Source organism: Fistularia commersonii, chromosome 9 (genome assembly GCF_037954325.1).
Source record: "Fistularia commersonii isolate RoL2024-O1a breed Wild chromosome 9, RoL_Fcom_v1.0, whole genome shotgun sequence".
Lineage (NCBI taxonomy): Eukaryota > Metazoa > Chordata > Actinopteri > Syngnathiformes > Fistulariidae > Fistularia > Fistularia commersonii.
Genome location: NC_141292.1, coordinates 2,896,635 through 2,911,977, shown reverse-complemented (window position 1 = coordinate 2,911,977; position 15,343 = coordinate 2,896,635). Strand labels below are relative to the sequence as shown.

Below are 15,343 nucleotides of genomic sequence, written 5' to 3'. Positions count from 1 at the left end.
AGGACAAAATCGGAGGTGAATAAATTACTAATTAAGCTGATAAGGACAAAATGTCCTTGAGGTTAATAAACAGCTAAAGGGGGACGGAGCTACAGTCAAGAAGCAAAACTAGACGGTGATTTTATTGCAAATGAAATGAATTCGGGATGGAAATTCAGTCGATTTAAATATGAAACACGTCCGCAAAGTTTTTTTTTTTTTAATTTTTTTTTTTTTTTGCCGATGCGGAAGCTTCTGTCTTTTCGTGTCGCGGGCGAAAAAGAAACCCTCGGTTTTTTTGCAAAGGAAAGATTAAAATGTGCAAATAAAAAAAAAAAAATTTGCATTTTCAAACACTTTGTGTTTGCAAAGTAAAGGTTTGCTTTCCGGCGCGAAAGCTTCAGTCTCACGTCGCTAAAAAAAATTCGGATTCAGCCATCCGGACCAAACTGTTGATTTAACCCTCATTTTATGTTAAGGGTCAATTTGACCCATTGGGTCAATGGGTGAAATGGGTCAAATTGACCCTCAACATAATATGAGGGTTAAGTTTCAAACCTCTCCATCTCATTGACCGACAACCAAAACCGAAAAAGTTCAAACTTTTGCTGTCAACAAACCTTCGGTCGCCGACTTTTAACCACCGACAACTGAAGGATTTCGAAAAGCGGTTCCGTACGAACGGACAAATACGAACGCGGGGCGACATCCGTGGAACTCGAGCGGATCCTCACGGTTCGGACGGCGTTTCGTAGAGCCAGGCGGGTGAGAGGCCCCGGCCCCTCCACGGCGGCCCCGTCGTCCTCCGGGCCCCAGCCGGCGAGGAAAATATCAATATATTGCGGTCTGAAACTCAGCGAGCGAGCCTCGATTATGTCCGTCAGGTCCCCCGCCGGCATCCGAATCCCTGCAGTTTGAAAGTGCAGAAGAAAATAAAATCGGGTTTAAATGTTTTCCGTCGGAAAAAGCCCGACCTCTAGATGTCCTTCGGCATGTTAGTTCCATGCCGTCGCGTGCGCTCACCCCCAATCCGTGCATGGAAAGAGACTCCGACCGTGCAAAGAGAGTTATTCGCAGCTGCGGCAACAATCCCCGCGCACTGAGTCCCATGGCTTCAGAGAAAGGGAGGAGAACATCAGAACATGGGGTTAGATGCATATTGCATGAGGAGAAGACGGGCTATTTCCGTTACATCAAACCAGTGAGAAGACGGAATTCAAACTGGGGAATTTACATATCCATATATGCATGCAATTACAGGAAAAAAAAAGGAAAAATGTGCATTAATTAAAGCGAGATGCATAAGGGAAAGGAAACGGGCACAAGGAGAAATCGAGAAATCCAATGTTCTCACTAGTTGGCGGCGCGGTTGTAATCGTTCGGAGAAGGCTTTCGGTCCCGTCCTCTCCCGTCGTAGCTGGCGAGAGGATCCTGAATCAGATGGATTGTAAGTAGCGGCAGATAACAAGACGCCAGCAGATATCCAGCCGAGTTTCAATCGGACAAATCACAAAGAGCATCATTCACCGCTCCGCTCAACGGTTAATCGGACGCTAAACGTCCTTTTCAAACCTCCGACCCAAAAGCTGCGATATCGGTCTCGTCCGCGTGCTCTCACACTCGCAGCCGTGGTAACCGTCCCCTTCTTCTCCGGAGGACCACTTACATAATTCGGCTTCAGATCCGGATGCTCTCCCTCGATGCCGTCACCTAGAACCGACACCACCACGCCCTTCCCGGAATACCCTCGGCTCCAGGCTCGCGCCACGTTCATGGGAGACCGGCAGCCTCGGGATTTGTGGCCGCAGAGCTGCGGGGCGACAGGACGTCTCAGCCCGACTCTCTCCGAATTGCGGCCGGCGAAGTAAAAATATAATTGGACTCACTTCAAACCGGGCCGAGCGGTCGGAGTGCAGGTGGAAGCGGTCAGGGAGTGTGTGTGAGGTCTTTGTGGATCTGCTTCTGGAGATCCTCTTTGATCTAATCTGGACCACCTGCTGCTGGAGCCAATCCACCTTTAACAGGAACACACACACACACACAGAAACACACACACTTATTCTGGAGCTAAAATGACAGAAATGGGTTTTGATAAAGAGCAGGTCCCCATCAATGCGGTGCAGACCAGAGGTGATCATGTGTCACAGCGCCACAATAAATCTTTAGTGAGAGAAACATGAGCAGCCGCTCGGGCCGACGCGTCAGCCTTGGCTGCTTCTACTCAGAAACGAATTTCAAAATAAATGGAATTTAATGCAACATGGGCCGAATGTGCAAACCGGGCAGGAATGGATTGCAGGAGTTTCTGTTTTTTTTTTTTTTTTTTGGAAAGCAAATCAACATTGTCACTTTATCCAACATTTCCATTGGTTCATTTGCAACAATGTCGATTTTATTGTTTTTTTTGTTGTTTTTTTTTCCCGTTTCACTACTTGACCATGCCGCTTTTTGGGGGTTGAGGTTTTGCTGGGCGGCGGAAAAACCGTTGACTAAGAGACTTTACATTATATTACATTACATTATATTACATTACATTACATTACATTACATTACATTACATTACATTGCTGTCATTTGGCAGATGTTTTAATCCAAAGCGACTTACAAAAAGTGCATTTCAGTCACCAAAGATCCAAAGTGCCAGTAGTTGGAAGTCAGAAATGACCACTCAACCAAATCGCCATCTCAAAACCATATACATACAGGACTGTCTCAGAAAATTAGAATATTGTGATAAAGTTCTTTATCTTTTGTAATGCAATTAAAAAAAAAAAATCCTTTTTCATGATATTCTAATATTTTGAGATAGGATTTTTGAGTTTTCTTAAGATGTAAGCCATAATCAGCAATAAAAAGCTTAATAAAGTAATAATTTAGTAATTTTCGTAATGAAGCAATAAAGTAATTTTTTTAAGTAATGTAGTAAAGTCATTTTTTATTCAATTTATTCAAAAAATAAATTCAAGGCTTGCAATATTTCAGTTGATTTGAAATGAGCCCAGAATGTATGACATTTTTGTTTTTGTAATTGCATTACAGAAGATAAAGAACTTTATCACAATATTCTAATTTTCTGAGACAGTCCTATACATACATTCATTTCTTTGTTTTTTTTTTTGTTGTTGGACAACAGCGTGTCACCTTTGCGACTGTTTCAAACTATGTTCAAAATAGCTCCGTAAAGATAAATGAGTACATTTATTCGTGATTTCCTAATCAGCAGTTTGACAGCTCAAACAACAACCTGCGTAATTCCACAAATCAGATTAAAAAAAACACAAAAAGTCCAAAATGAAGTTTGAATCGGTTGCAGAGGGGTAGCACAAACCATCTCATAAAGAAATGAAAAGGCACCTCTTTAAATTTTAATCCTGCCACTTCCTAACAATGTTTTCTCCGTGCACGTCCTCCATCTTTCTTGTGGATGTTCCAGTCTGAAGGTTTATGTTTCTATGTAACCTCAACCAGGTCTACACTTTTTGGGTTGACGGTAAACATCGTATAAGCTGAATTTGATATTCTAGTGAAACCAAAACAATCTTTGGCGTTTTCATTGTCAATGCTGAGCCTGTCGAGCTTCCTGTCTTTGGCAGTAATTAGCAAATCTTATTTTACCTTGTATTTACATTATGCACCACCTCAAGCATAAATTACTACTAACCTTGGCGGGTTCGGTTTTATACAGAAAAAAACAAGACGATGGATGAGAACTTCATTCAAACTTTGAATGACTTTAGCGTCATCGGATGTCTTTATGGAAGAAAGGAAGGAAGGAAGCTGACAAAGTCACAATTGCACCGATGCAACTTTAATTCCACTACTAATAAAACTTAACCACTTGCAACTTATCTATGCAGCCAAACATAAAAACAGTGTATGTATGTGTGTGTATGTGTGTGTGCATACTGTGCATACACATACATACGCATATGATTGAATGTGTTGGTGCACATTTGTATACCTACATGCATTCATACAAATATGACTGCACGTGTGTGTGTGTGCATGTGTGTACATACATGCATATATACACACATGTAGTTTATAGGTACACATATACACATGCTTTTATGCATATAAAGATGTATGTATATGTATATATGTATACATCCTTTTTTTACTATCCACATCATGTACCCTCCACTGTTCATATTTCCATAGCCCTAACGACATTTTCTGTCTTTTTATGTATTTTATTTCTTTTATTTCTTTTCTTATAGTCCTCAACATTCATTTTTTATCCACATATCTTATCTTATCTTATCTTATCTTATCTTATCTTATCTTATCTTATCTTATCTTATCTCATCTTATCTCATCTTATCTTATCTTATCTTATCTTATCTTATCTTATCTTATCTTATCTTATCTTATCTTATCTTATCTTACCTTATCTTAACTTACCTTAACTATCCTCACTTTACTTTGCCTTACCTTACCTCACCTTACTGTATCTTATCTTATCTTATCTTATCTTATCTTATCTTATCTTATCTTATCTTATCTTATCTTATCTTATCTTAATTTAACTTACCTTACCTTACCTTACCTTACCTTACCTTACCTTATCTTATACATACTTACGTATACATATTTTGGGCGTGTGTGTGTTTGTCAATGGTGTTTGTGGGCGTGTGTGTGTGAGTGATATAGCGATTGAGGTTAAAGGTGACGGGAACAAATCCATTTGTGTTCTTGTGCAGGAGGCGATAGTTAATAATGTCTGTGCTTATTTGTTTGCGTAGCGAGGTGGATGGGGGATACGCTGCTGATTAATAATCCAGTAGACATCTCTGCTCGTGTTACATTACTCTACCTCCGTCTCCTTGGCGATGCTGACAGACACATCTTTGTTGGCCACGGCGGACCGTGTTTCTGTCTTCAGGTGGCGGAAATGGTAATAACTCTTCAGGTCTCCGATCTGGCGAAGAGAGAGAAATGTCGATGGTGAAATGAACGCGTTTTGAAAGAAAGCTGCGTTTTCCGACGCCGCTCCGACTGGCTTTTAAATTATGAAACCGAAGTCGGCGTCTTTCACGGCGGCGAGCTACCTTACACCTGGGATGGTTTTCACAAGAGCAACCCGAGCCACAAGATTCTCACAGGTGTGCTTGAGTGTGCTTCCGTGCGTGTGAGACGTGGCGAATCACTCTTTTGAGATGAAGAAATTACCCCAAAGACACCCGATCATGAATTAATCGCTATTTAATCATGAATATATGGGAAAAACCTTAAAAAAATTCATTCACAACATTTATGTAAATGACTTTATCAGTGGCACATGCTTTGAATTTACACTTTTTTTTTGGGGATAAAAACATCTTTATTTTAATGATTTAGTCGGGTATTTCTGTCGGTCTGTTTACGAATAAATCCATATTCTAAGCCCTTCCAAGTTGGCTACTTTTAAGCATGATTGAAATGGTAATAGGGAACTATCATACGTGGTTTTTTGATGCTAATTGGTCGAGTAAATGAAAGGTTAGGTTATTGAATAGTTCAAGCAGTCAGAGAACAGAATGTGATTACCGGCAGTTTGGTTTCTCACATCAACTAATATCTTATCTTGGTTGCCACGTCGACGGGCAGTTCACCCTGACGCAATGTAAATCACTTGCTAACTCTTCTGTAGTTAATGTAATTAAAGTAATATTTTAATTGAAGTGTGCAGCAGCTAACAGTGGCATTTTATCGCCCGCTACATGAATTATAATGATTTCTGGCATTTGAAACATCTAATGTGAGTGTTCGTTTGTTTGTTTTTTTTCCCCCGGAATTTAAAATTAAATATTAAATAATTTACTCCCCGATGCAAAGTTTGCACTACACATTTGGAAGTGTTCATTTACTGTGTTTCTTTTTTTTTTTTTTTTTTTTTTTTTTCCAATATTGCCTATTTGAGCGTTTTGCACTGTTTGTTATCTCTGGATTTCACCTAAAGGCCATAATCAACTTCGACGACCGTCAAATCGCGAGTATAAACATCCCGTCGACGTATTTCTTCCTCTTCCAGTGTCCGATCAAACTTACCTGACCCATATTTTCGAAGCCATATTTCTCCGCTATCTTGCTTGCCACCTTACGGCCGGCGTTTATTCTCACGGCCCAGTCGTTGGTGTAAATCGCAGCCTGACAAAACTGGAAGAGAATTCCCATCCGCAGCATGAAAGAGTACAACATAACTGCCGAACAGGACCAAAAAAAAAAAAAACACATTCAATTCAGCTTGTGCCAAGGTGTTTTATGCAATGTCCCTGCAACAGTTTCTGTTGCGGTATATCATTGTCCAAAGATAAAAAAAAAAATTAAAAAAAATTCAATTCCTGTGGTGAAAAAATTTCATCATTCATTAACAGGAATCATCAAATGTTTTTTTTTTTTTTTTTTTTTTTTTCCCAGAAAGGTGTTAGATGCTGCTCAGCTCAAACCCAAAGACCAGACTGTCTTTCAATGCGAATGAGCCGATATCGAATTACCGTTTCAACATGGGAGCCAGGTGTCGGCTGCAGAGTGTCCTTTACCGGGTCGGAGATGTGGGTTGCAGCTAAAAATGCCCTTGAGCCGCAGTCTCATCTGTATTATGCATTTTAATTAAACACACCATCATTTTCCATTTCAGAGGGAGAACCGTTCAGTTCGAGCTTTCAGATTCCATAGATATATTGTAATTTGCATTAATTAAATCCCTTTGTCAGCCGTCATCATAGTTGACCTCCATCGTTTAATGACCGCAAAGAACAGAGAAAACGTCGGATTTAGAGAATTAATTAAAAAAGAATGGGATTCCTATCAAGAAATAAACAGCAGCGGTGTGCGTTTGCAAAGACCAAATATATGGACTTTGTGTGGGATTCCACCTACTGTATTTTAAAGGTGTTAAAGAAGGGTTTTGTCGTGACAAATCAGAGAACGAGTTTGTCTTTAAGCAAAAATACGTCCGGGCTTTGTTTGCAGAAAAAAAAATAACCGCTTGAATTTATAGATGAATAATAAAAAGGGCTTTGTTTCTTCAGAGATGATAAAGGTCATATTTAGAGATGAAAAAGTTGGGCTTTAAATTAAGAGATAAAGATGGGATTTCTGTTTAGAGATGAATAATGTGGGTCTAATGTTCAGATAGTGGAAAATGTTTCATTTGCTACGCTATTCAGGGACAGAGGTGGAGAATACAACTTCTACTGAGTTTGCATTCATAGAAACGAAACGGTGCATAATCATCATTAGAATTTCTTCCAGAGGATGGCTTATTGACTTCCCAATTCTTGTATGGAATTGCAAAAACAATTTGTTTGGTGGATTGAGTGACATGGAGGAAAAGAGTGGATACGTGAAAAGCGCTGGAGCTCGTTGGAACGAGTGGCCAAACCATACAATTACAAGTTGGACTGCATTGATTGGTGTTTTTTTTTTAATTAAAATTATCTTTTTTTTTTTGTAATAAATAAATGATGAATAATTTGCTATTTTATACACTGCTCAAAAAAAAAAAAAAAAAATTGCGTTTGGAGTTTGATTGTTCTCATCGTATCTTGGTGGGTTTCTTTCGTGTTTTCAGGTTTCCTCACACAGTCACCGGAGACCTGAAATTGCCCGAAATTGGACATACAAGACAGATGCGGGACGTTCTTACACAATATAAGATACAAAATATACAAAGTATACAAGATCCAAAATAATATTTGTATATATGAACATGAATGATTTTAAAGTAGAAATAAAATGCTCAAAAAATTTCATATTTAAATTGCTATTTTTTTATTCAATTTATATGATACCATAAAAAATTAAATATGAAATTTGAATTTTTATATATTTTTTAATATTGCAATTTTCACTCTTTTTATGTTCCTGTCGTTTTAGTTTTCTATTTTTATCCTTACTGTTTTTTTTTTCCATTCTGTTGCCCATTCTTAGCCTTATTGTTTTTGTTGTTCTCTCCTCTTACCATTCATTTGTCTTTTGCCAATTTCTAATTGTCTTCTAATAGTCTCTCTATCTATATTTCTATTCATATTTACTGACACAATAACTGTTTCGCTACTGTGACAAAAGAATGTCACCTATTCACTTCCTTGTTGTCGTTTTGGTTGTCTATTTTCACCCTTTTTTTTTCCATTCTTATCCTGGATGTGATGTTGTTGTTATTGTTGTTGTTGTTGTTGTTGTTGTTGTTCTCTATGCTGTCTATTTATTTGTGGATGTCTTTTGTCTCTCTATTTATATTTATATTTCTTGATACTAAAACTGTTGCGCTGCTGTGACAAAAGAATTTCCCCCTTATGGCGATCAATAAAGTTTATCTTTATCTAAATGTGGCCCCGTGATCAACAGGTGACTGTTGGAGGGCGAACGCATCTCTTCGCCCAATGACAGTTGGAACGGCCATCCCATACATACTCATTGGCCGTACAGAAAACAAATGAAATGATCTTATTTAAAGAGTCACAAGTTGTAAAGGTTTATTTTTACCCATCAAAAGATATCCAGCGTTCTAAACTGGTTTGACAGAGGAGATATTATTCTGTTGCTATCGGCAACTTCGTCTACGTTGATCATTTTCACGTCAAGTCGGTGTAAATACTGAATACATCCCCTTCCGGCGGCCTCATATTTTTTTGACGGGATGAAGTCCTCCTTTAAAAATCATACAGGTTTTCTTTGTACGCGCCGCGCGCTCCTGTTTATATTCCGGCAGCTTATTTGCATGGAGGGTTGCGGTGCTGTGAATTCTGAAGAAAAGGGTGCCTGACATTGAAAGAATAGAATCTCAATGCGGTAGTTAAATAAACATCATATGTGCCTCTACGAAACTTTCTCGAAGTTTTTAATGACGGGAAATAAACTAAAGCCGGCTCTGCGTTTGTTAAGAACAGGAGCACGCCGGAAGTTACATATGCAAATATTTGTCGAATTCGCCTTCTGCTTTGCATACGACGCGGTTACGATGCGGCATTAATAATCATAATATTGTAGCGTCCGGTCAACAAAACTCCTCAAAGATTTCTTTAAATTTCACGAATCCGGCTCCCGAAGAACAAAAAAGAATCGAACAGTCTGAGATTTTTTTTTTTTTCAAATCTTTACATCCTTTTTTTTTTTTTTTTTTGAGCCGCCTCTTTGAAGTATTTAAGCGCAAAACAACTTCTTCCATCTCTTTGTGAGGCGTGTACGAGTAATGAGCTCTAACTTCGTGTCTACCAGAAACGGTGAATAAGCAGATCTCCGCAGGTGCGTGACGGTTCGCTTTGAGGACTTGAACGCGGCAAAAGAAACAAGCTGCGCGGCGGCGACTTTGCACGAGGAGGTTTTGGACGGCGTCTCGGCGTGACGGCCCTTCCGAACTTCGACGGCGAAGGGATCGTTCCGACCGAATCGGAGCTCATTATGTAGGTAAATGCAAATAGAAAAACGCAAGACACCCTCGTGAACTATGGATCTGAGAGGAAAATACCACCCAAAGGGAAGATTATTCATCATTAAGCGGGATAAATGCACATCGCAATCAGAGGACGATCAATTACGCCGTCGTTACTTCCTGATTGATGCCGGATTCCCGGCTCCCGTTTCGAAAAAAAACGCGCAAGTGATTAGCTTCGCGCTCGGCGGCCATCGTGTCGTCGAGACGTAAACGGCAAAGGACGGGTTCATGATGCAACGCGCACCGCGCTCTATCATCTACTCCACAGCGGCGTGGAAAACAAACTAGTTGAGCAAAACAAAAGGAAAAAAAGCACCTCTTGGCGAAGCAGTCGCAGGACTTTGAAGTTATCTAACACGTCTTCAGAGAGACTCTTTGATGTGCAGAAAAACTCGACTCAAACCAGTGACACGTTCCCCTGGAAATAGTTGTCAAATGTCTTTCCGAGCGCATCGACTGCCCCGCAGGCAGCGCAGGCATGAACCCTTGCTTGTTCCCTTCCCTTCCCCCCCCCCCGTTCAAATTGTTTTGCTGCTCTGTAATTTCTCATTGTTTGGCGTCATGAGATTTACGCGCCGTGACAAAAGTTCCCATTACATGGTTGCGTTATTTCTATTATTCGTTTTTTTTTTTTTTTTTATCCAGCGTCTTCCGAAGAAACTCATCAATCCGACGGCAGGGACGGATGTTAAAAAAAAAAAAAAAAAATCGCCAATTAAAAAAAAATCCAAAGGGCGATTCCGAACAAACACGGCGGCGGAGATCCGATCACGGCGTCGCGTCCCCGCCGTCTGCTTCGCTTCCCGGCGTCTGTTGCCGAACGCTCAAAGTGTCAAACAACAGCTTACTTTCCTGACATTTTAAGGGTAGTAAACAGCGTTCTGAATTCATCCAGGCATTAATTAACACACTTCCAAATGCCACCAGCCATTTATAAACACTCTCCTAATCACCACCAGGTGTTTAATAATGGCTACCAGGCATTTAATTAGTGCCACCAAGAGTTTATAAATGGCCGGCGGTATTGGAGCTGGCGCGGTTCGTGTTGTGGACGGGCCCTCTGGCACCCGGGGTGTTTAGCGGGCCGGCCCCTTCGGACGCCAACGCCACGAAAACAACAGCGAAAACTGGAACAGAAGTAAGCATTTCAATGACTGGGCGCCTCGCGGAGCAGCTCCCGTCACTAAAGTATGCACGGCGTGTTTGCCGATTAGTTGGTCTGACTGGATTTTCCAGCATGATCTATAACGTCCTGCACGCTAGTTTTGCTGGATAATTTCTTTTTTGGAATATTAGAAGATAAACATCTGCATTATGTTTAAAGTCATTTTCACCGAGGGCTGCATCAGCATCATGGTTGTCCTTAAAGGGCCACATGTAACGGTAACAGTATAAATGTAACTGAATGTAACCAAATGTAATGTAAAGTCCAAAAATGTTATATATGCATTTGTGTAGATTCTATGCAAATGCTTTTGATTCTTGGACAATTTGTATTTCTTTTTTCCTGGCTAACTTTAGCATACTTAGCCCCGTGTTTAGCGTCAAAATGCCGACGTAGATTGGACTCTTTGACAAGCGACGCTGCCTCGTAACACGAACATGATCTTCATGAATTGTGGATAATGTAGTTTGTCAATGCGCACATTTGACTTGTTCATTTTAAGATAAATCAGATGTTTTTTAAGATGTTCTCGCGGGCCGCATAAAATGACGCGGCGGTCCACATTTGGCCCGCGCGCCTTGAGTTTGACACGAGAGACTTAAAGGATTCACGCATCCACACGCTCATGTTGTCTGCAGCTAATTTCCATTTTTTGCACGAGAGTTGATACCCATATTTTATTTTCTCTCGATTTACGATTATTTGTTTGCCACTGTTTTTTTTTTTTTAAACTCATGATAATAATAACACTTTCTGTCGTGCAAATTCGATTCTACTTTATTCACTTTGAATCTTGAATTTTGAGTCTCAAGTGAACCCTCTGTGCCATCATACATTTAAGATATCAGAAAAAAAATATACAGGCTGTTAATTTGTGATAAAATAACAATAATAATCTGGCGATGCAAAGAATAATCTTTGGATAAGATTACCGTCATTTTCGGACTACAAGCCGATAGTTTTTCACACCCTTCGAACACCGAGGCTTAAATATCTTTATTTAGTTATTTATTTTTAGCCTTTGTGTCTTATATATATATATATATATTATTATATATATGTATTTCATTAAAATCTAAAAAAAAAAAGTTTCCGTCTAAATATCTCAACACCTGCGTCCGACACATATATTTATTTAGTTAGTTCATTCTTTATTTTTAGCCTTTATGGCTTATATTCAAGAGCGCTCAATAGTCCAAAAATTACAGTATACTGACTCACCTATTTATACGGAGATGCAGCAAAATCAAACCATAACCAAGACATATGAAAGAAATGTTTATATACTGCATATATTGCGGGAATGATTGAGAATCAGAACGGATGTTTCAGTCCGACTTAGGTGCGATTTTGTTCGTGGGGATAACAGATGCCGCTCACAACTAGCAGAAAAAAAAAGAAAAATAGCTCCATTTTAATATTCTTCCCGTGCTCCGATTGTCTTCATCTGGGAAGTTTAACCGAATATTGCGAACCACCTCCAACATCTGTTTGGGTCTGGGCCCTGTCAGATATGGTTGGGCTCCTCCCCAGAATCCCCGCTCTGCCTACCCACCATGAAATTCCTTGTGAAGGCGAAATGTCCGAGACAAATCAATACTTTGCGAGAGGCGCCGCCAAATTCAGCACTTTGGGTTTGTTATTTGTCGACGCGGCCTGCCAGAAAACTGTTTGCGTGTCACAAACGCCCGATCACGGGTTCCGGAGAACCCCGATGTCGCTGGTCCGCCGTGTTTGCGTCCTCCTCGGCCCGCCACCCGGCAAGGCAGGATTCAGCTCATGTTTTATTAAACCAATACGCGGCGATCACAGATGACTCAGAAACTTGGCAGGTCGTCTGGAAATGGGTACTTTTTAATTCATTATTAAACATTTCCCAGAGTGCGTACACACTCATACACACACACACACACACACACACATTGATATGCAGACATAAATTCAAACGGACAAATATGCTAATGCACACACACACACACACACAGGGGTACACGTGCAAGCGTGCAAAGGCGCGCACGGGTGGATTCGCAAGTGTGTACGCGATGCACGGGAACGGACGTTTTTGTCTCGCCGTCCGCACGCGCGCGCGTGGGTGTATTTTTAATTTGGACGTCCGATCCATATTTTTCTTTTATTCGGTCACTAATGAGCCTCCTATCTCGGTTCAAAGGGAGGAGAATTCTTTCAAGTGTCATCGCAACTTCGGGACTTGTTTATCAGCGTCATTATTAAGTCACGGAGCGGAAACACATCATTTATTGCATTAGCCTTCAAATGAAATTATCCCGCCGCCGCACTCGCCGACAGGTCGCGTCCGCGGATCCCGACGTCTGGCGCCGAACGACTGTGAAACGACCTCTTTAGCTTCGGTGTGGTAAACTGAAGCATAATATCTCCGTGGCAGCCTAAGCTCAATGACTCATGCAGTATTAGCCGCCGTGCCTCCTCTCAGCATGCCGGGGCAGTTGTAGTTTCCACATGCCCATTATGCACGCTTGTTGATGCCTCAAGACATAGTTATTTTTTTTTTTCTCCTTCATTTTCAACCGACTGATGTTTCTCCGAATTGCGTGAGCCAACTTTGACCCTTGATGTTCCTTTGAAGAGGCCCCTCAAAAATACGTTTTTTTTTTTTTTTTTTTTAACCCTTTTTCACACGTCGCAGACCTTCATCTTCTCCGTCGAGGTTCCCTAAAAAAAAAAAAAAAAAAAAAAAAAAAAACGACCAAAAACCCATTTACCTTTACTTGTCAGCGTGACACCGCCGGCAAACCCGAGATGGTTTCCGATCCTTCCCGCGCGCTCCGTCCCTCCGGATCCGTGCGCCGGTATTCTCGAATATAGCACTGCGGCATCGCTGACAAAATAGTTACCTACCTCGCCCCGGAATCCGTACAAGCGCGCACACACACTCGCGTTCTCTTTATGATTCAAAACCAGTCTTCTCTGGCTCCTTTGTTCGCCACTCCAGGCTGGGCTCAGATCCTCTCTGCTCTCTGTAAACCCGCTCTGCTCTGTCATCAGGATTACAGGCTGTGCTGTAGCAGATTAATGACTGACAACTCTACACTGCTCTCCATTGCGTGGCGCACACAGAGCCACTAGGAGGGAATACGTGCCTGGTTGTAAGAGAGAGAGAGGAACAACTGCGGGGGAAGAAAATGCTTTTTGTTGGCCTAAGAACAATATGTTATCTTACGATTGTGTGTCTGCGTCCGTGTGTGTGCGGATACATGTGAATCTGCGGTGGTTCACGCCGGGCGGAAAGCTTTTTGGACTTGAAATTCCTGGTCTTGAGAGCCTCAAAAAAAAAAAAAAAAAAAAAAAAAATGAAAATGTTTACCAGATCGGCACGTAAATGGTTTTTTTTTTTGTTTTTATTTTTTTTCCGTGCGACGCAGCTGGACGAAGCCTCGTGCATCTGCTTGCTTTGTCAAAGGCGGGTTTAAAAGTGTTTCAAACACGCTAGAAGGTAACACTTTCCAAAGTTTTGTAATAAATTAGGCTGGGATCTCGCAGAAGCTGTCGATGTGTGTCATGAATTACTAAGTAGTAATATTTGGGGCTTCTTGCAGCCATCAAACAGCTGAGGCTTGATTTCCTGAGACTTGCCCTCAAGTGTCCAGGAAAGTGGGCTGTCTGAGTCGCAATTTGAGGTCTGAGTACTTGCATTTGGGTTGTGAGAGAAAACATTTTCTCCTGCCAGAGTCGAACGAACCCACACATACAAAGTTTGTGCATCGCATTGACTGAGAAGTCAATCCTAACCTCAACACACACCTCACATTCATCTTCCTTAGCACCTTAGAATTATCATATCGATGCATTAAGAGCGCAAACGTGACTCCGTGAGGAGGTGACAGAACATCTAACACGGACATTGTTGAATGTTCAAGCCCCATTTAGCGGGACAATGTCGCCATTTCATAGAAATTATCGTTTCTATGCTTGACGACAACTTGATGACGGAAATCCCGTGAAATTGGTTCAAACGAGCGCTCTCGGAAATTTGCAGAAATGACGGATGTTACGAAAGAAAAGAGGGATTACGTATTTCGGATAGCTGTGTTAAAAGATTGACGTGTTATAAGCAGGTCCGGCACGATTAAGTCTCTCACAACCGCTCGGCTTTTTGGTTCGATGTTCTGAAAGCCTTGAAAGGCAAGAGATAAAATATAGATCTATAAATAACGTTAGTACTTGCAACAATTGCAGCACACTGCATCAGGTAAGAAAAACAGGTCGTCCTCAGCTTGCATCAAAGAGCTAACATGATCCTGCAAACTCTCCCAAGAGCAATATTTTATTTATTTTTTTTATTTTATTTTACTTTATTTTATTTTATTTTACTTTATTTTATTTTATTTTATTTTATTTTATTTTATTTTATTTTATTTTAATTTATTTCATTTTATTTTATTTTATTTCATTTTATTTTACTTGGCTGTTCGTATTAATTCATTCACCTCTAGTCTATAATTTTTCTTTTGAAATAAAATGGCTAAATGCTCATCTGTTTTTTTTTGATTTGCACCTAAAACATTTCCCATCATTGCCCCCCCATATGAAAAAAAATATATAAAAATGATGTTATATTTTCTTTTCTTTTTTCTTTTTTTTTGCAATTTATATTAATATCGTAATGCTAGAAAAAAAGGTGTTAATTTCTCAATTTATCTGTTTTATTTTGTTGTTTGCACAGATCACCTCTATGGGCCTAATATCTTCTGAAAGCCACATTAAAATAAACAAATGGTTAAATAAATAAAAACACACCAATC

At 40.3% G+C, this 15,343-nt stretch overlaps 1 protein-coding gene across 1 annotated transcript in view; it reads right to left on the bottom strand.

Annotated features, from left to right (window-relative positions):
- The window catches only part of pcsk5a (proprotein convertase subtilisin/kexin type 5a), a 50,791-nt gene extending 44,632 nt beyond the window's left edge, over window positions 1–6,159 (bottom strand). The window contains exons 1-7 of the mRNA XM_086152992.1: window positions 6,010–6,159; window positions 4,796–4,900; window positions 1,866–1,994; window positions 1,598–1,789; window positions 1,334–1,410; window positions 1,003–1,091; window positions 714–886 (exon numbers count right to left, since the gene is read on the bottom strand). Of these exons, the coding sequence (XP_086009118.1) occupies window positions 714–886; window positions 1,003–1,091; window positions 1,334–1,410; window positions 1,598–1,789; window positions 1,866–1,994; window positions 4,796–4,900; window positions 6,010–6,159 (915 nt within the window). The remainder of the gene's footprint in view (window positions 1–713; window positions 887–1,002; window positions 1,092–1,333; window positions 1,411–1,597; window positions 1,790–1,865; window positions 1,995–4,795; window positions 4,901–6,009) is intronic.
- Window positions 6,160–15,343: the final 9,184 nt, after the last annotated feature.